The 20,860-nt window shown below is 38.7% G+C and overlaps 1 protein-coding gene and 1 long non-coding RNA gene across 2 annotated transcripts in view; both read right to left on the bottom strand.

Moving 5' to 3' along the window:
• Positions 1-20,860, bottom strand: part of LOC308390015 — a 215,319-nt gene that overhangs the window by 109,598 nt on the left and 84,861 nt on the right. The gene's annotated exons all lie outside the window — the stretch shown is intronic.
• babam2 (BRISC and BRCA1 A complex member 2) overlaps positions 1-20,860 on the bottom strand; it is a 126,694-nt gene that overhangs the window by 91,102 nt on the left and 14,732 nt on the right. The window contains exon 4 of the mRNA XM_080871203.1: positions 19,872-19,966. Coding sequence (XP_080727329.1) covers positions 19,872-19,966 — 95 coding nt within the window. The remainder of the gene's footprint in view (positions 1-19,871; positions 19,967-20,860) is intronic.

Here is a 20,860-nt window from a genome sequence, read left to right as displayed (position 1 = left end):
ACAAGCATATATAGAAGTGGACATCTAGTTTAATCCCTATTTGGGGTGAAGCATTGCTGTCAGCTAATCTCCAATTTTAGCAACATATTCCAAACTGGTTACAACAGCGTAAAATGTTGTTACCCAACTGAAAATAGTTGCATAGAGAAAGAAAATAATACTATTTGTATCAGTAAAGATAGACCTTAAGAACATGGTAGTGGGGAAAAAACTGGTTCATCTTGGAAAAAGGTTAGTTGCCTAATTCTGAAGAGCCTACTTCCCATTACAGATTGAGGAGGAAAGGGTTGTGCTAAAGGATGTCCTGTGGCCACATTTAAACTGATATGGAAAAGTACTGAGTCTGAACTGATGTACGTGTCACATTTCTGACCTCTGTTGCCACAATGATTGAAGATTTTGGATAACAAGGCAGTTTGTATTGTCAGGATGCATACAAGAGCCCAACCGCTTAATTTACTTATCTGATTTTACTACAGCGATTAAATATCTGATGTTTGAATAGATTAGATTTAGTACATGTCTAAATGCTCTGTTGTGAACCTTTCTTTCACCAAACTCAGTTTTAGTCATCACAAGCAGAACTTGACCCTTTGGGACCAATATGCAAATTTACAGGATGGAGCTACAACCATCTGCCACATGTGAGTGAGCAGAACCAACCAAACATGACCAACTGGTCTAATTCTACCAAATAAAATAAAACAAATTGCCCTTTCCCCCCCTCACTCTGAAAAAGAACCCAATCACTGATGCGCAAGGAATAAAACAATTAGAATTAATGTGAACAACACCGTGCAAAAAATAAACAGCAGAAAACATGTCAGGTCTAATCAAGACAAATGGATGGCTGCGCTCTTGACAATGAATGTTGTGAGAGCTTTATAACAGAGATGCAAATCAAGACCAAAGCAAAAAAAAATAAATTACTGATTTAATGAGTCTACCTCATTGTCTGGACTGGAAAAGGCTGTGCGTGTTTAAAGAGATTCAAACGATAATTTAAAATTGCTCTTTGACGAGTGGCCATTTGCCACTTCTAGTTTTTACACAACTGCTGCCTTGTTCACAATCATCCAAGGTGATTAGATACAAGTCATTTTGGAAAAGGTAAGATTAAATCTGCCAGCGGGGAAACTTTTTCTCCCCAAAATATTTAACATGCAGACAATGAGGAGGGGAAGGAAAGGGGTCAAATGAACGTTTTGGTTTAAGGATGATGGCCGTCTCGTGCAGCCCCCTGGTCCTGAAAAGTGAAAGTGAGTCTCCATTCTGAAACTCATTCTAATTCTGAAAGTGAAATAGTGCTGGCAGATTCAAATTGTGGATAAGTCAGAACCAAGTAATGCAACTTGATGACATAACCACACTGGCCCAAGTAAACATGAAACTTCCCCAACCTAAATGATGAGCAAGCTGGAAAAGGATGCCTTTTCAGTAAGCACTGAGTAGGTGGAAGGATTAATAGGTGCTGGGAATGCCGTAACCGTTAACATGCATTATATTAAGGTATCAAAATCAGGATCTATTTGACTTGCATTAGCTTGTCTCCTCAACTGTCTGTCTCCCTCCTGGCAGTCCGGTGGAGAAGGCTTTCATTGTTTCACAGCAAACCACAGCCTCTTTTTGTCAAGGGAGGAGGAATGGCAAGGGCAGGCTAAACAGAGACGGTGACCTCATTGTCCTGACCCACCAGTGGTTACCAGCAATGCCGGGATTCCCGAAATAAGGGGGAGATGAAAACAAGGATGGGCATTGTCCAAAAGAGGCAGTCAGTGCCTAGGGGTAGGAGGGAGCTGAAACCGAGGAGAGACTGAAGAAGTGCTGTGTCAGGATTGTGACACAGAATATCAGCGAAGCTCCACTGAGGAGGGCGAGAGGGAGGGAGGAGGGATAGGAGGTGAGTGGGTGGGTAGGGAGAGAGGGGAAAAAAGAAGGCTAAAGAGCTCAGGCAAGCAGTCCAAGGCCAAAGAAACTGGACTGAGCCTAGGAATTTATACTCCCTGTGATAGGTAATAATAAACATGTGAAGTAAACTCAGTGAGAGAAAAGTATTTTTTAATCAGTCTTAAGATTAGACAGCTGTGATAAACATACCACAGAACTGCTGTTGAGAAAAAGCAAAGCAATAAGACAGGCTATTTCACAGAAACACTCCCTCAGTAATTACAGTTAAGGTGCCCTCAAGCTTAGTACTTAACCTCTCCTTCAGTGGAGCTATTCATTGGCCAATGACACAAGGGCTGAGCTTCTGTTGGGTGGCTCCCAGGTAAAAGAGACTGCTGCTGAAAAGGTTGACTTTGCCCTGCATAAAACTGCTCTGTGCTCAGGCATTCATTTAGCTGGTTTTGTAAGGAACACTCCAAAGTGAAAATGATCATGGATACTACAAAGCTGCTACAGTTATGTTATGAATATATGTCACAGTTTCTACCTGCCTCACCCCAAACGGTCACGGCACATTGCTGTGCCTCCCTGAACCCAGTTCTGCTGGAGGTTTCTTCTTCTTAAAAGGGAGTTTTTCTTTCCCACTATTGCCAAAGTGCTTGCTCATAATATGATCATATGATTGTTGGGTTTTTCTGTTTTCTTTGTATTATTGTAGGGTCTTTACCTTACAATATAGAGAGCCTGTTGTTGTAATTTCTGTGCAAAATTTGTTGCCCATAAAGCCTAAAAGTGTTTCAACACACGCACTTTCAACATTCTGAGCGAATCACTTTGGGTTTTTGTTTATAGTTGCCCTTTTGCACAAAATCATTTAATGCCCAGTCAGACTGGCTCAGATGTTTGTGTTCACACCAGCAGGTCCGCCTGGTATGCATGTTTGAAAATCATAGAAGTATATAAAAGATAAAAATAGCAACCTGGAGGTCACACAATGGTTTGTAAAGTCCCAGTACGAAGCCCCAGATTGAGCATTATTGTAGTCGGCATCTCTGTTTTTTGAGCCCAGGTATCACAAGCGAGGCATCGATGTGACTGAGAAACTGAGGGACTCTGCATTCTCAATTCTAAAGTATACACTGCTCCTTTTTTGACTCCAGTGGGGACCATAATTTGCAAAATGAGCACTTGAAACTGGTGATTGAAGCCAATAACCTCATCAGAAAAGTGTCTACCAAAGTCACAAATCAAGGTAGCAGAGGACTGTTTTCCCATAGATTTCTAAACAACCAGATTTAGTTTTTCCCGTCCAGAGGATTCATCCTCTGAAGGCCATTGGAAATGACCTTTTCAATGACATCTTCTAACCTTAGAAAACACATTGAAAGATGCTAAGATATTTCACTGGTGAACACGCTGCTTTGTTATACATTTCATTGAAGTCGAATGTCAAAAGATCACCAATTTCAGTGGCAAACCTTTCAGTTGATGCTTCATAAAAGCTTTAAGCTGCTGGTGGTGCAAATGAATACTCAGGGAATCTAAACATTATATTCTTATGTTCTGGGGAAAAGCTGTAGCATATTTTAATGCACTCAGTCCACTTTAATCAAAATTGTTTTACATTCATGGCATTCAAAATCTCACCAAAATTTTACTCATGCAATGAGCAGAAATATATTTAACCGAGGTACTATAATTGAGATAATTTAGACTGAATCAAAGTGTTAAACTAACTTATGGTCTGACCAACAAAGCATCCAGCACTGCTTCTGAACCCAGCTGTTAGGGCGGCTAAAAAATGTATAGTTAAAAACAGTGAGTGCACTTGTCTTTGTCTCATATTGTTCGAATGTTCTGACTTTGAGTTAACAAGGTAGAGCTTGAATGCTGCAGAAAAACATTGGTCAAACATAGACGCAAGCAGAATGAAAAGCACTGAGCCAAAAAGCAATGTTCATGTGTTGCAATGTGTGTGTCTGTGTGTGTAGACATGAGAGTCTGTACAGACTCTTCACTGAATTGATTTTACACGCTCTGCTGAAGGCTGTGTGTGCCAAAAGAAATCTATGTGTATTTTTTTTTCATGAATAGGATAAGCCCTGCGGAAAATGTACAGATTTGATACATGGGGAAAAAAAACAGCAAAAAACAAAAGATGCAATAGTCACAATCTAGGCTATTTGAAAGCTAAGATTGAACATCTGATGAGATGAAGTGGGGGGAAATATCCATCTATATGCCCTCTAGATCAGTCTGTATTGAAGTCACACATCTTTCTTAGGGCTTTAACCACAGGGGGTAGCTATCATGGTCTCAACAATAGTCCCCAGTTCAATCTGGACCTTATAATCCAATTATTTTGTCACAACACAGTGGCTAAACCTGTGTCAAAAGATTAAGCCTAACCTTGGCTGATGATAAAACCAGTCACCTTTAATAAATAAAAATTGATACCTTCCATTTTTGAAAAGAGCTCATATCTGTAAAGGAAGCTATTTATAATCGTATTACCTTAAGATATTAGGACTTGATTCAATATCAATGTTAAAAACTGCAGATTAAAAATATATTGGATTAGCATTAGGATTTAGCATTTTGGAGGTATTCATGTGTCAGCGTGTCCAAGTCAATGCTGAAAATACAGTCAAAATAGCTTAGACATAAATATTATAGAACACTATGCCTTTTAAAAGAAAATGCTACTTCTTTCTGCCTATTGATTAATTTACTCAAATTACAGCTTGTTAAATTAAACGGGCAGTGTGTGGGTTTACGCATGAAAAAAAAATGAAAAGAACAGCTTGTCCTTAAATTAAATCAAAGAGTCCATAAAGAGAACTTGCAATCCACGGGGCCTACTTTTAAAATAGTTGCTCTGCAAACGGAGCTTCTGTTCTCTGATATCTAACGTCTCAGCAGGAGGACCAGTAACTTTGATCTCTCTGGCAAAGAATGGTAATTTGAGAACGTTTCAAATATAGTATCAAATACATTTATCAGACTTCCAGAGTTAACAAGCGGCACTTACACAAAAAATAAGATAAAAGTTGACCAAAGTCCTTTCCTGGAATGTCAACAAGTACTCTAATGTTTCGGTATTGTGGCCTTCATCAGAGGAAGGTTGTAACATCAGCGTGGTTGGACAGTCGTGGCTATGAAAAATTCTCACTATAAATCTATTTGTCAGCTTTTTGACAGGCTGCCTTGTGAGCTGTGGAACTTGATGATTTGATTTAGTATCTAAGGAACTGAGGGCTCAGTGAATCATCTTTTACTTCCAATTCTATCCACAACATTATGGAAACCAACAGGTTTTAAGAGCTGAACGATGGCCGGGGACCAGGATTGCATGATTTCCGGTTTTGGCCATTCAGTCTCATGTATATCCAATTATTAGCCAGTCTTCTCATGGATCTGCAACATGCGCAGAGCAGCACAGGAAATAGTCACATGCAGACAGTGCTCGCTAAATGTTTGTAACAACGAACATAATTATACACTTAAGACACCTTCACCTTGCTGAACATGGATATTTTAGGTAAAGGGGGTTGTACTGTAGGGATGGGAATTAATACGAATTTAGTGATTCCATTATCAATATCACTTATCCATTCTCTTTGGCTCATTATCACCATCATCTCTAAGCAGCACATCAAAGACATTACATTTCATGCAAATAATTACAAGCTGTGTGGTCACATGTTTGTGAATGTTAGAGGTATTTCCTGTCTTTGTAGTGGTCAGTGTTGAGGTCATTACTCAAACAAAGTAAAGTAAAAAAGGTATTACACATTTTACACAAAACACTTTTCTTAAAAGTAACAAAGTACGTTTCTTAATTACACCCAGAAGAAAGACATTCGTTATACTACTCTGTTACGTTCCCCCCAAAAGGGTCTAGGCATGCGAGTGAGGGGACCAGTAACAAATGAGTCCAGAACAGAATGAAAGGAAAACAGACCAGTGTTTTTAATAAATAAAATAGTCTTTATTATAGATCATCTTAACATAAAGAGCCGGCAACGCCGTTTTACCAATAACACTTGGAAAAAGAGAAAAAAGGTTGCAACAACAAAGAACACAACAACCAAACAAAAACTCCACACCACGAGGAGGCACTTCCAGGGGCCCACAAGCTCACCCTGTCACTAACAGCAGCTGGCTTACTGCTGCCAAGGCCCACAAGCCCACACTACTCACGTAAAGCAGCTATGCTGTTTCCACAACTCCACACTTCAGGCAGGCTAACTACACACAAAACAGAGACACCAGAGAACACCCCACACCCTGCTCACAGCTCATCCCCAGCTTATATGACCTCCGAGAGGTGATTGCTGACTGGGCCCAGGTGGTAAATGAGGAGAGAGAAGAGCAAGAGAGAGACAGAGGGGTGGAGCAAAAGAGGAGGAGGCGGAGAAAAACACCACACCCACACAAGGGCAGTATCAGGAGGCCCAGCTAGGGCCGTAACATACTCGTTATGTTACTTTCATGTTACTCTCTGAAATGATCTGAAACACACTCAGATGAAAACCAGCACATACTCAGCATTTACTCAGCTTTAACATCATTCTGGGTTCTAGGCTAGCTTAGGGTTTGCATGTTGTCTATGCAGGTGCTTGCAAAGAACTGAAGGTGTGTTAGCATTATAATGCAGTTGTTTTCATCCTGCAGCAGTCTCCACGTTACTATCACACTCTCGTGTTTTTGTGCAATAAAAACAAAAGTAATGTTCATATCCAACCTGTAGTCTGCACCACTATTTTCATCCTCTGACACACGAACTGAAATTAGCTGATCATAGCAAGAGTGCAAGAACCGATAAGCGGGATCGACAGGCAGGCAGACTAACGATTCCAAGGAACTGTTCTCCTGGGAACATTCTCAGTTCCCATCCCTAGTGTATTGTAAGTCATTTTCAGTTAATTACCTTTTTCTTATACCTCCCTCAGCAGGAGAGCTTTTTTGTAAGAACATTTTGTAACTTAAAGCAGTTTGGGGGAAACTGAAGTTCACTAATTTCTTTTATTATAAAAATAAAATGAATAAAAAGTTGACTTTTGTTTATGTAGCGCAAACAAGAAATCTGGAATGTGGAATAATCAGTTTAAGCCGGTCAAATTTAGAAAAGAATAAAAAATAAATAATCTGAATTGGCTAATAAAATTATAACTGGAGCTGCTGACGCTAACATCAATTTTCTGCTTTCTGTACAGCCCATAAACTATACTTTAAAACTTCCAAGCTTACAAAAAAAGAGCGTTTTATCATGTTTTCCTGCTTCTATTGACTGTAGACAGATGACTCTACGATTACAAAACAGTAAATCAAATGCTTCCCATTCGATCAAGATTAATTTAAGCACACTTTTACTTTAAAGCTCTCATGTTTACTGCTAATTTCCAAATTTTAAAACAAAAACGATAATCTGATAAAATCCTGATCCACACACAGTGCCTGAACTAAAATGAATTCTTTCAGAAATGGGGGCAAAGGAAGCACTGTAGGAATATACAATATTAAAAACTAGTGTGTCTTTTAATATTTAAAGCATGTCAATTTGTTCTGATAGCCCCCCCAGTAATCTGACCCTTTAAAGGGACAGCTCACCAAATGTTAAAAAGTTCTCCCTGGTGAGAAAAATGGAAATAATTTGGCTGACAAGAAGGAATCTAAAACTATAACTCACATGTAATATTTAGAATCACTATTTTTTTGTAAATGAAGTGGCCCGATTAAATTCAGCGTAGGAAGGCCCATTCTGAGCTAGGAAACCCAGTGTTTTCATTTTAATTTATCCAGAAATTTAAATAAAACTGCTTTATAAAAACTCTATAGTGTCAGGCTCCATCTTATGCAGCACCTTGCAAGCTGGGTTGTAACATATTACTCAAGAGAAACAACATAGTTCATATAATAACAGCAATCGGAGTATATTTGCCTGTGTAGCACAGTACATATGTTGAGCATAAGGAAAGAACTCAACAAAAAATAAGTGTTTTCCTTAAGAACAAAATGTGCACCTAAATTGGGCATCTTCACACTGAATAGACCCAAGTTGACAGAATTATGTCTTCCTGTGCCATCCGTCTGTACCATCTTCGATCCAATATTTATCTTAGGCCAATAAGAGAGGGACTGGCATCTGAAAATGCAAGATAATTATATAGGCCAAGAGAAGATATTTGTTTTTACGTCTTAAATGTGATTTTTATAGATGCTGGCAACCTGATCCAATAAATCGCTGTAGACTTGAAAGTGTGAGGCATTAAAAAACTCCCAAGTATTAAATTAATCTCTGTTAGTCGCTAATTCAAGTGTGGGCTCACACCCTGTTTCGCCCCCGGAGAGTGCCAAGTGTAAGATCATGCTAAATTGCTCTTGTCATGTGTTGAAGACACTTGGCATTCTCAGCCCAGTGTATTTTCCTTCACTGTGATCTGTGCGGTTTGTGTCCAACACAGAGCAACTTGTTGACAGAAATAGCACTTTTCTGACTACTTTTAATGTGGTTCACCAATCCACCGTGAGGGCTGAGACCGCTGTCCCATCTAAGTCTTGGCATTTGTTTCATACATCAGCTAGTGTTTAGGAATAGCCAGCACCCCTTTCCTTCATCAGTCTCTGGTTGCAAACAATACCCTGCACATGAAAAGCATTCCCAGACCTGTCAGTGAGCGCTGCCGATAATAAACTCCAATAAAAGCTGGAACCCATTATTCCCAACAGCAGGAAGGAAGCGGGAGCAACAGTTGGTACACTATGCACAAGTTGACATAATGTAGCTTTATGGGCCATCTGAGTTTCTTTGTTAAAACAGTAACAGGGGACGAGTTGGAGCAGCAGATAGGAAGCGCTCATCAATGCTTGGCATGCAGTATTACCAGAGGGTAACGTGATGCTGGGAATGTTTCCTTTTCCTAGATGGGAGAAGTCGAACACTTAGATTGGCTTCACACTCCATTTTTTATGGGAGTTGTCCTGATACAATGCCTCATTGTGTAAGTCCTCATCTTCTCTCAGGAGTCTTAATTTTTTGGGAAGGTGGCCGGGGGGGCACACACACGTTTACACGTTCGTGTACATGTTTCTTATTGCTACTAAATAAAGTAAAAAGATTAAAACCAAGGCTAATCTATTCTGCACTTTTCCCTGAGCACAAAAATACGATGTAATCATAAAATGTCTTATTTTTAGGGATGCAATTTTCTGATACAGAGTACTGACCCGATCCCAGCTGGAAAAACACTGGTTACTTTATTTAAAATAAACAAATAATGCATCCATTCGAGCCTTTTGAAGAGTTTTGGTGATATTAACTATAAAATAGAAAGGTATGCAATACAGACTGTCTAAAAAAAAAGAAAAAAGAGTTTACGCTCTAGTTATGGTGACTGAAATTTGAGCATTTGATTAGTCCTGTTAATTAGCAATTATTATCTGGTATCTATAAGTGTAGCACACTAGCCAGGTTTGCAAGCTTTAATTGAAAAATATAAAGGTGACACTACACCCTATAATCCAAATACGGTCCCTTTAGCCTTTAGAAATCAACATGACAGTGACCAAAATGCTAACAATGAGGCTTCAAAACAAAAATCAATGTGTAATGTGGCTACATCCATTTTTATTTAGATCTTTGGGTGAGTCACTTGTCCACTTTGGTGTTTTCACGATATTTATTGACAAATCAAAAAATATAGAATATTTTAAACACTTGTGCCTTCAGCCTTTCAAGTCCACAACCCCAGATTCTACTCAGGCATCTCTCTTGAATCTGTACAATGCCCGCAGCGTAAACAGTTAAACGCTTGCTCCAAATTAAAAGGGTGGAAAACAACAGTAATACACTGGTGAGTTACCTGTTTTACCAAAAGAGACCAACAGAAATTAGTTTAAGTATGGGTTTGTCAGACAATACGTCTGTCTTTCTTGCCCTGCATGAATACAAGATGAGGTTTATCAAAAATTAAATATCTTACTCAACTGGGGTAATTGAGAGGCAGCTAGACTTCCACCAGCACTATCATTAGCTGAACTATCATTACAACTGGAGCAAAGGGGACAGATGAATACACTAAATAGCTATATTTATTTCCTGACCAGAATAGCCTATTTAGTTTTTTTTTTTTAAATATTTTCTCAGTTACAGGTGACACAGTCCAGTCCAATTAGAGGGAACAGAGCCAAACGAGATATCCTTACACTTCAACAGTTCCAAAATATGTGGGATTTCCAGAGAAACAAGAAAGAGCCAACCTTTGAACCGCACAGCAGAGTACTGCAAAAAGGTTAAGTGGAAACATGTTGAAGCCGTGTGCAGAGAGGCTATCACGGCTAACCCATGCTCTCAGGCATATGTAGAATGGGAAAGATTCAGAATGCAGGGGAACTCCCAAAAGTTTCGTACCTGCACGCATCACTGGACAAGTCTAGACCAGAGAAATTATTACACACAAAGAAAGGGGGAAACAGGGGCCAACAAATGGTAGCATTAGTTGAGTAAAAAAGAGAGGAACCATTAGAGATGACTGTTCTTACATGGTGCAAGCTCACTCCCCGTATCACAATAGGTTAAAGAAGATAAAGAGTTTTGTTATTTCATTGGCCAATGACACCTTCAGATTTGCTTTTGCTGTCGTAAATGGACAGAGTAGGGAAGCCGATTACTCGTGTAGCTGAATGGGTTAACAGATGCAGAGTCTAACAATACTGTCTGCAGCCATCAGTGGTGAAACACACCAAAACATTTTTGCCCCACAGTGGGTTGTCTTGCTCCATCTGATGTCAGTATGAGTGAACGGGAACATTTTGTGCTGTTTATTCAAATCACTGTCAGTGATCTGAGAAGACCATGATTTATATTTTCTGGGGCCAAAACACAGAGAACCTTTTAAGGCTTCTCATGTTGCAATATTATTATTATAATACCTATAACTCACTCTAGATGTGGGTGTGCATGCTGACTATGTACAACAAATTATGTGAAGGGAATGGGTGGTAAAGAATTCAAGATTACAGAACAGCGCACCACAATCACAGATCAGCCACAAGCAAAATGCAGCATCACGACAATCATACCCAGACATGCTACAGCATGCGCACTGAATACACAACTTCAAACTATTACCCAATCAGCTTCAATGCTTTTAAAGTTTTTTTCCTTATCTTTTGTTTTTTTCAGAAAAGGGAGGTGGGGGGGGGGGGGGGGGGGGGGCATTCCATACAAACATTTGTACAAACACTGAAGTCCAGTGTGTTGCCATCACTTGGTGAATTAGGGAAGAAAAAATGTATGATGCAACATAACCTACGTAAGGAATTAAAATGGTATTGCTCTCCACCTTCCCTCCCTTCCGCTCTCTGTCTTTGTCATTTCCTCCTTTCTGGTCATTTTTCCCAGCAACCCGTGGGCAGACCTATTCCGCTGTATTCCTGTCACCATGTTAGGTTAACACGTCTTTCCAAACTCCACTTCTCTGAGCTCTCCACCCCTGCTCTAAACACGATCCGCTATCACAGATAAGCCAGAAACTGATCTTCTCTTGAAATCTTGATAAGAAATTTATTTTAAGTGCTTTTATGTTTAATCTTAAGGTGGACATGACCATAACAGCAGCGTTTAGATCTTTTTTTACTGGTGTGAGTTTTTTTTAGAACTAGTCTTCGTTCTGATCTCGCCAGTCTTAGAGAACTGATTATTAGGCACCATTGCTAAGAAGATGAGGTCATTTCAGTCAGAAGAAAATCAGACAAAATCTTTGGGCTGCTTCTGACAATCATTGGTGAACTTTCCATTGTTGTCACTTGTAAAGTTGCTGATGTTAACGGTTCCAACTCTAGGCCAGTAAATTAGAGCCCCAAAATTCAGAATGGGCATCTCAAGACAAACACTAGGAACTATTCAAGTATTCTCTGAAGATTGCCCCCAGGACTAACCCATTCTCAAATGACTGCACTTACTTATGGCACACTTATGACTTGCTGGCTTTTCTACGAGAATTTAGTCTTTGAAGGAATTGTAGTTATCTTTGGTTTTGCAAGTTTATTTTCTTTATTCAATAGCATGTTCTTTCATGATAATTCGTAGTAATGACATGTTGATTTTAATGGAACTTTCTGTTAAGAAAAATTAATTTAAAATACCGTATTTCCCGGACTACAAAGCGCACCTGAATATTAGCCGCACAAGCTAAAATCAGGGGAAAATCCTGTTTTGTACATACATTAGCCGCACCTGACCAAAAGCCGCAGGTGTTTCAATATTGACTTATCATATGTAAGAGAATATGCACAAAGCGAATTGTCAGGAAAGAGATGGCTGTTTGGAGACACACCCCTTTTATTAATATTTTGAAAATCAAGTTATGGGTACATATTTGCACATGTGCTGTGCTTCATAAATGAGTAACAAATGTAGTACATAACAGTAACCTACAGCACACCAGAAAAATAGATTCAGACTACCTTTTAGGCTCAGGTGCAGTGACACGGCTTTAACAAGAAGAAAAGTCAGTCATTCACCACCATCTTCCTGCGCACTAAAACCACCAAAGTCCTCTTCTCCAGTGTCGGAAACGAACAGGCTCAGGATGGCTTTGTCATCCACTCTCAGCTTCTTTCCTTCGTTGTCACTTTCAAAACCAAAGATAATCCTCATTGTCATTGTCAGTGTCGGAGTCGAACACCCTCTGAAGGGCCGTGGCGGTGTCCTCCTCTTCATCATGCAGCAGTCCAGCCCTTCGAAATCCGTTGGTGATCGTGGATGTTTGCACACTTTTCCACGCTGTCAGAATCCACCGGTAGAGTTGAGCACAACTTGCTTTTCGCAAGTTTATCGCCGCTCGTCATCCACGACTCCTGCTGAACGCATAGCGCTACTTTGAAGTTTGTTTTTCGCGCTACTTGTACGGCACTATGTTGCCTGGCGGATGGACATGTGACCAACATACCACTCTTGAACCCCGATCCTTCCGCCAGGCAACGTAGTGCCGTACAACAGCGGAACAAACAAAACAAATCGTCTTACGATATCACAAAAATCATGGAAAATCTATAGAAAAGCCGCACCTGACTAAAAGCCGCAGGGTTCAAAGCTTGTGCAAAAAGTAGCGGCTTATAGCCCGACAATTACGGTACTTGGGGCACTTGCACTGCATTTGTGGAAAGGCAGTAAATGTGCTTCTAAATATAAATAACAGAGCATTCCTTTCCTGTTTTGGTGCAATCTCTTACAAGCATCAAGCAGTTAAGTTTGTCCATCTTTGGTCAGTAAAGGGACTCAATTATTGTGACTGTAGATGGACTTTTGCGCTAAGTAAACTGAATCAGGATACACAATGCCAAATTGGTCTCACAACGTTGAGATTGCTTAGAGCAATCTCAATCATCTGAGGTCCTTAGGAACAACAACAACAATAATAATAGTAATAATTATTATTATTGGGAGAGGGCAGATTATTGGCCAGTCATCTTAAAACATCACAAACGATTACAGGTTAATGCAATGAATCTAATATCTAATATCCAATGAAAAGCCAGAAACCAACAGGGCATTATTTTGTCAGACCATATGTCAAAATGAACATACAAAGTACAAAATATGCAAATCTAGTAACAAATACACATAATTCCAATAAAAAAAAACCTTCACCTCTTGATGGAGGTCAGACAAAGCTTCAGTCCAGATTGCTGGCTGCATTAAATGTTAGTTGTATTCAAGTGTATTACTTTTGTTTATATCTATATTGCAGTGTATTGAGGCCACCCAAATAAGCCAATTCAGTTAAGGATATTTTAGGGTGTTTTAGTCATCTCCATAGTAAAGTCAAAGTGGCGTGTTATACAGTCTCGACATGCTCGCCATAGTATCAGTAATCTCCGATAAGCCTCCTTCCCAATTAAATCTTTAGGTTAAACAGTCATGAATGTGTCAGTGTGGTTAAGTGTTGCGGTGGCAATCATAGGCCGACTTAAGATTTATCTCCATGTTGAAAGGAACAATGGCTCCCTCTGAGCCCAAAATAAACCCATTAGACTGGCAGATGACTTTCCATTGCTTTGACATACAGTAATTAGAGTCATGAAACTAGTATGAGGGCTAACATGACTGACCAGTTAAAAAACAACCCACTAAGAGTTTCAAAGCACGCTGAGGCAGGGAGCAGCCCTGGTGGCCAATTAGCAATGGTCTGGATGCTATTTAGCCTACATCTGTAGTTTCCAGTCAACCCTTGCACCCTAACAACAATATAACAGCGAACCTCAATAAATTTGTGACAGACTTTTCTCATATTCTCATGGAACTGTTCGGCTATAAATGGCTTATTTGTGGGACATATGGCCTCTCATCATCCAGCAGGGATATTTAAAGTCTCTTTCATTCATCATCCATTGTGGTTAAAACTCTTGGAAGGGCCTTTCTTAACAATTGCAGAGGTTTGAGGATTACTTTGTTATTGCTGCCTTTGTAGTCCATGTTTGACTTGCTATACCTTCTAAAGGTGGCAAGGCTCCTAGAGTTTCCTCAAGTAAGTACAACAGTCACTAACCTCTGCCAGAGGTCTCTTTCTGTTAAAACGGAACTCAAAGTGCTGCTTGCAATGGATTGCTTGGCCACTGGGGATCTGAGTCTAACATTTAAAAGTTTTAGGTTACCTTAAAGCTATAGATATCAGATCAGCTTCCAAATTGACAAGGTTAATAATTTGAGACTCCTCTTTGAATGTTGAGATGAAAACTAAAACAAAAGTTAATGATAACGTGCTGTCCATAGCAATAAGTCAGCATTGCTATGTGGATAAAACTGACACGTTTTGGCTAGAAAATAATTTGAGACGTTTTGCCATCAGTTTTTGTGAGTACTTCATGTGACTTTTTGCTGTTTTTAACAGAGTGAAAAGTTAATCCACCCATCTAATTTTGAATGCATGAGGGATCATAAGCACTGGTGAAAACAGCACAAATTAAAAAGCCCCAAACCTCATGCTTCAAGGGTCTGTAGCTTAAGAAGATAAATGTATATTGGTCCAATAGATATGTTATTGTACAAAAAAAAGCATTTCTAAGGAGGTCAGTTGGAAACTTCTCTCAGACTTGACCCTCAGTCGTAAGAGAAGTACAATCTGTCAAGAAAAATGATTGCAAAATTATGTTTTTGGATAAAGTCACCAAACTTTTCGAATGTTTTTACGAGATTTCACTGGTGATTCTATGTACATGCAGCTTTTGAAATGGTTCATTCATTTCATCTATTTAGATACAACTTTACTCCTTAGGTTTTTAGATGAACGGTTAAAATTGAGACCATTATAAAATGTTCGACGAAATGGGACAAGCCTTTAATAAGAGTTGAATTTCTTTTCCATAAAAACATCTTTGGGTGAGTGGACATTTTGAGACTTGCTAGCACTTCACAGTAACGAGAGAGCAGGCAACGATTTAAGCATGTATTATCGTCACCTCCAAAAGGAAGTTTTAATACATGAAGTTGTGGTGATAGGTTATCTTAGGCATGCTTTCACAATGATGTGATCAGGCTAAAACCGCAGTTAAGTAGGAGCCTAATTGTCTAAAAGGAAACATTTTCACTCAAGACTTTAGAATATGTTATGCAGTTTCTAACGTGCATATAATATTACCAAACCTTACTGATCATCTACTGTGTAGCACATGCATCATGTTTTAGTCCTCCCTTTTCTTTTGCAACAACAATACATTTCTCTGTCTAAACAGAAACATGGATAATAAACCTACTCAAGGCCTGGTGACAGCAGGGAAAAACACAAGCCTAAACAGAGAAGCTAATGATACCCTTGACTGGCTGTAAACAAGAGCAATGTGTTGCTGAGACATCAGGAATTCAACCAGCCACTGACAGAGGACCTAAAATTAGCCCAATGTTTACCCCCTGGATAACAATGGCTAGAAACATAGTCCACTTGAAGTAGAACTCACAAGCACCAAGAGATATTAAGAGACAGTGTCACACAAAAATGTTTTGCTCCTTATTATAAGTGCAAAGTTATTTATTTTCATAAAAACATGTTACTCTAATGATAAGTCACAGTTTTATATATCAAAATAATATTTTTCAGATAACAATCAGTTTTAACAATCTAAATTCCCACGGCCAGACGGTAAGAGATATGAGGGGGAAATTAATGAACTCCACAGAATCGAGTTTTTTAACACTGAGAGGGGGATGTACTTACTGAAAATATAGAGGAAAAAGGAGGGAGTGGGAATCTCAGGCAGAGAAACAGACGAAGGAGGATTATGAAAGCATGAAGTGCAAAACGCAGCAAGACTATAAGTGAGAAAATAAACAAGCAGTGGGCTGCCAAGCACTGGCTCTGCGGAGGTACTTCCCCTTATGTGCACAGCTGGATTTATGAGACAGTGAGCAATACTCCCCTCACTTCTCCCAGACTCTGACACAAGCAGGGGAATTTAGCAGCTCCATGCTAGTCTGCTTCAAAAATAGCAATGGATAACTACCCAGTAGTAGCTACAGAAAAGTTTGCACATTTCCAGCTAGCCCTATTGGCATGTCTGTGTTGTGTTTACCATCATCTAATAACCCAACGCAAACATGCCAATAGAAATTACTTTTAAAGGAATCATTGTACAAGGTCAATGGTTTGATTAGTAGCAATTACCAAAGGCTGTGGAGATGACAGAATTATAGTCATATTCATTTATTTCAGAACACATTAAAAAAAAGAAAAAAGAAAAGAAAAAAAAAACGGATGCTGCACAGTAGCTGAGCATGGGCCTTATGTAGGTACTGGATCCCTGTTTGGCTTCTTCCTTTTAGGTCAGGGGTGGGCAACTCCAGGCCTTGAGGGCCGGTGTCCCTGCAGGTTTTAGATGTGTCCTTGAACCAACACAGCTGATTTAAATGGCTAAATTAGCTCCTCAACATGTCCTGAAGTTCTCCAGAGGCCTGGTAACGAACTAATCATGTGATTCAGGTGTGATGACCCAAGGTGAGATCTGAAACCTGCAGGACACCGGTCCTCGAGGCCTGGAATTGCCCACCCCAGTTTTAGGTCCTTCTCCTTGGCCTCCTCCATTACCTTTTTTTAATGTATTAGGTGTGATTGCGTTGATTGCATCCTATGTTTGGATCAAACAAAATTAAATCCGGTGTGTTTTGGCAAATTGTTGCTGGGTTCTGTAATCATTTTTAAATTAAAAACAATAAAGCAGCACAAAAGCCAAATGGGTGCCTTGAAATTGAGAGATGATTACTCAGTTGGTTAAATATTTTTAAACAGAAAATATATTTTTGAATGTCACATACATAAACTGGGACAGTGATATCTGCTGTTACGTACAAATTAGATCTTGAATTGTTGAATGCCCCAGAAAGAACAACGCTACACTACAGTGAAAAGTTTAATGATAAAGTTTTTCTAGTGTATTGTACCCTGCTTTAGCCAGGCAAAAACATGATGACATGCACTATACAATGTGATTTACTGTGCACGAGAGACCCTAGGGTCAGAATGATATAAATTTAATCATCAGAGAGTGTATCTGTAGCTGTGTAGATGTAACTGCGCTGCCAAATTTGCTGTGGCCATTCAGGCACGTTGTCACAATGAGGCACCCTTTTGCCATCTTGCCACAGTGCGAGTTGTTTGGCCTAATATTTTCCTTTAGTTGCCTCAGGAAGTAACAGTAAAACTAGGCTCCAATAGTTTGACCCTGGGGGATGAAATGCACAACCCTGTAAACAAGGAGCATGCCCCCGACTGCGCTCCTGATCCAACAAACCCTCTTCATCTCAGAGCCATGGGCTCTGATAACAGTGGCACAGTGGAAAATTAGTACACTGACCATAATACTTCACGGCATGCCCTGGCACCTGTGAAGCTCAGCCCGCATATCAAGGCATTTGCTTGTCTCAAACTGCTCTGTAGCTATAACAGCTGTTTGGTAGTAGACATTCCATGCTCTACCTGGCTAGGTAATAATAATATTACTAATAATAATAAACTTTATTTGTACAGAACTTATATATATATATATATGTATATATATATATATATATATATATATATATATATTAGATAGAAAATAACATAAAAAGACAAAATATTAGACTATCCAAACACAGGAAATTAGATTGGTGTAATTATTCCACAATGTAATTTAGGAATGACATGCTAAACCAGTGACCAATCGAGCTGAGATAGAACTCCTAACTGTTTAATCAGCTTAACAATGTAAATATGAAAATTTCTACTTTTGCCATGTTTAACATACATTTTCATTTGTTTACAACTAAGTTGGCTGTTATAAGTTTATGTCAGAAAAGAAAAAACCTACAGAAAAAATACTACAGACATTCACTCAAAAGTATGCTAATTATACAGAGTAGACTGTACAGTATGCTCTATGGGAAATTAGCTGCAACACTTCTGTTTGGAAGGAACAGCCAATGAGAAGAAAGCTGGTTTTAAGTGACAATGCCATTAAAAAAGCAAGGAAATGGGTTTCAGACAGAGCACAAATTGAGAAACTGCACCAAGGGCAGTATAGTATGATGAAATATTATTTTGAACTGTAACTCAAGCTCCTCAAGTAGGGTCCAGTATTAAAAAGCTAAAGTTAAAAAAGTTTAAACTTTAAACACTACCCATACTTTTATTCTGTTCATCTGCACACAGCGATTTCAGTGGGAGAAACATTTTATCACTCATCCAAGTGACCTAAGAAGTGATGAAACTTTTCTCCCACTGAAAATGCTACCATGCTGACAGAATCAACGTTTTGGGATTTCCTTACTTGGCTGATTGAGCACAGATCAAGACAACTTTAAACACTGCAGCTGCCATTGCCATAACTGAGAAAATAGAGCCTTTATAAACATTATCAGGATTTTTGCAGATTAGTGCAGTACAGTGATTCTTTACCATCATTACCCATTCTTTGCTCCAAGCCAGCGATCTTTGGGAAGACATAAGCAGCTTTTGTCGCTTGTATTTTAGTTTCTGAGAAATCTTTTAATGTTTGGGCGACAGAAATTTTAAACTTTCTGGTTTAATTGTGAAACCTTTAAGAATACATGTGCTGTAAAGCGCTCTTTCTGTAAAGTTACCCCATGACAGTAAGTCTGACCAAGTATTCATTTGTATCTTTCAAAATCCTTTGGGATTTACTGGAACTTACAGTGATGATGCAATTTTGTGGTGCTTTTATTAATATGCAAAACAAACAACCACACCTCATCTGAAACTACACAATGCTGATGCAATCTGTCCTTGAAAACCAGTTCTCCTGCTAGGCTCAAAACCGTTTGCAGCTGTCCACATACTTCTGTGTTGACATTGTATGGTTAAAAAAGAAAAAATGACTTCTTGGAACCATTTTCAAAGAGGAAAATTAATGACAATTAAACAAAACATGACTGAACAAATACCAAGAATGTCCAGGTAAATTTCCAGGAAGAAGAGCATTCACATGAATCTAATAAAACTTTAAATTACATTTTGTCCATCTAAAAAGAAGTACTCTCTTTATGAAAAAGGGCACATTATAAACATGGACAGTACATTTTCATTTGTTCAGACTAGCTGTCCAGTGAATCACAGATTCACAGAGATGATCAGATGTACAGATAAACAGCAAGTCAAAACAATTATAAGAAGTGTAATAACTACAACAGCTAAGGCTCAAGATCCACAGAAAATGCATAGTGTTTGTTTGCTTTTCTAAAATTTAGATGTACTATGAACTAAACCTCTCCTGGCCACTTCAGTCAATAAGGTTGTGACCATCCACCATTTGAAGAAAATGGGTCCTATATTTGACATGCAGAATTAATAAAAATGAATCAGAGGTGGATTTAGCAAATGCATGTTGTGGTGTGGAGCAGATGTGGTGATAAAGACTGTACTCACTGGAAAATTATATATATAAAAAAACCCTTTCCCTCTATTAAACATTTCACATTCTTCCATTCTACTCACTGGTAGTTCAGAGGGTTCAGGGAGAAACTCAGCATCTTCTCCAAAAATAAAATCTGGAGGCAATTCTGGATAGCGTGCATTGAAAATGATATCCCCTGCAAGAAAAGAGAAGAATGCGTTATTATTCGCTTTATTACAACAAATCTGAAATGTTTGCTTGTATTGCAGTAAGTGTTGTAAACAGCCACAATTTACCAAGGAAGTGAGTGAGCTTTGATCACATATAAGATCATTTCCATTCAGTTTTAATCAAAGTTGACTTGCTCTAAACAAATAATTAAAAAAGAAAAAAATATGCATCAATCTTCTATATTCTGTCTGGTATTAAGAAATGAAAGTATTTTTGAAGCATTACTGAAACCAGGAAATTGTGGTGGTTGTGTGGTTTTACTAGTTGCACTAAGCACACAAAGTGCATTTAAGCTCTAGCGTCTTGTAGTTTAAGTGCCTTAAATAAGAACATTTCACATGCACCCTTGCAACCATTAAAAACCTTGGCACACCAGCACATTAGCAAAAGTTTTAAGATTATGCATTTTAATTGCATATTTAATTTAAATCCCATATCATGTACCCCATATGGTAAACCACACACTAAAAAAAACTTCAGGCAATACATCATCTTAAGTTGGTTTTTTTTTTTTCTTTTGGTAAATGACAACCGGCTGAATGACAGTGCAAGCTGAATGACACATCCCATATTAAAAATAGCAATTACTTGTAATAATAACTCTATATTAAACATGTTTTGGTGCGTGATTAGCAACCTGCAACCCTGAGGCTAAAATATACAGTTCCCTTAATTCCTATGGGGACTGACTTTAAAAATGAGCCAATCCCTAGAAACTCTCATGTTAAAATGTTCAATTTTACAGGACAAATAAGAATAAACATCTTCACAGCCTGCTGCAAAACACTATTTTGAACTTTATGGTTAGTTTACCCATTTATATGGGATTTTCCTTAAACTTAAAATTGGGGCATAGCAG

This window comes from Rhamphochromis sp. 'chilingali' (assembly GCF_963969265.1).
Source record: "Rhamphochromis sp. 'chilingali' genome assembly, chromosome: 21".
NCBI classification, from domain to species: Eukaryota; Metazoa; Chordata; class Actinopteri; order Cichliformes; family Cichlidae; genus Rhamphochromis; species Rhamphochromis sp. 'chilingali'.
The sequence above is the reverse complement of the archived record's forward strand: the minus strand, read 5'-3'. Positions and strand labels throughout refer to the sequence as shown.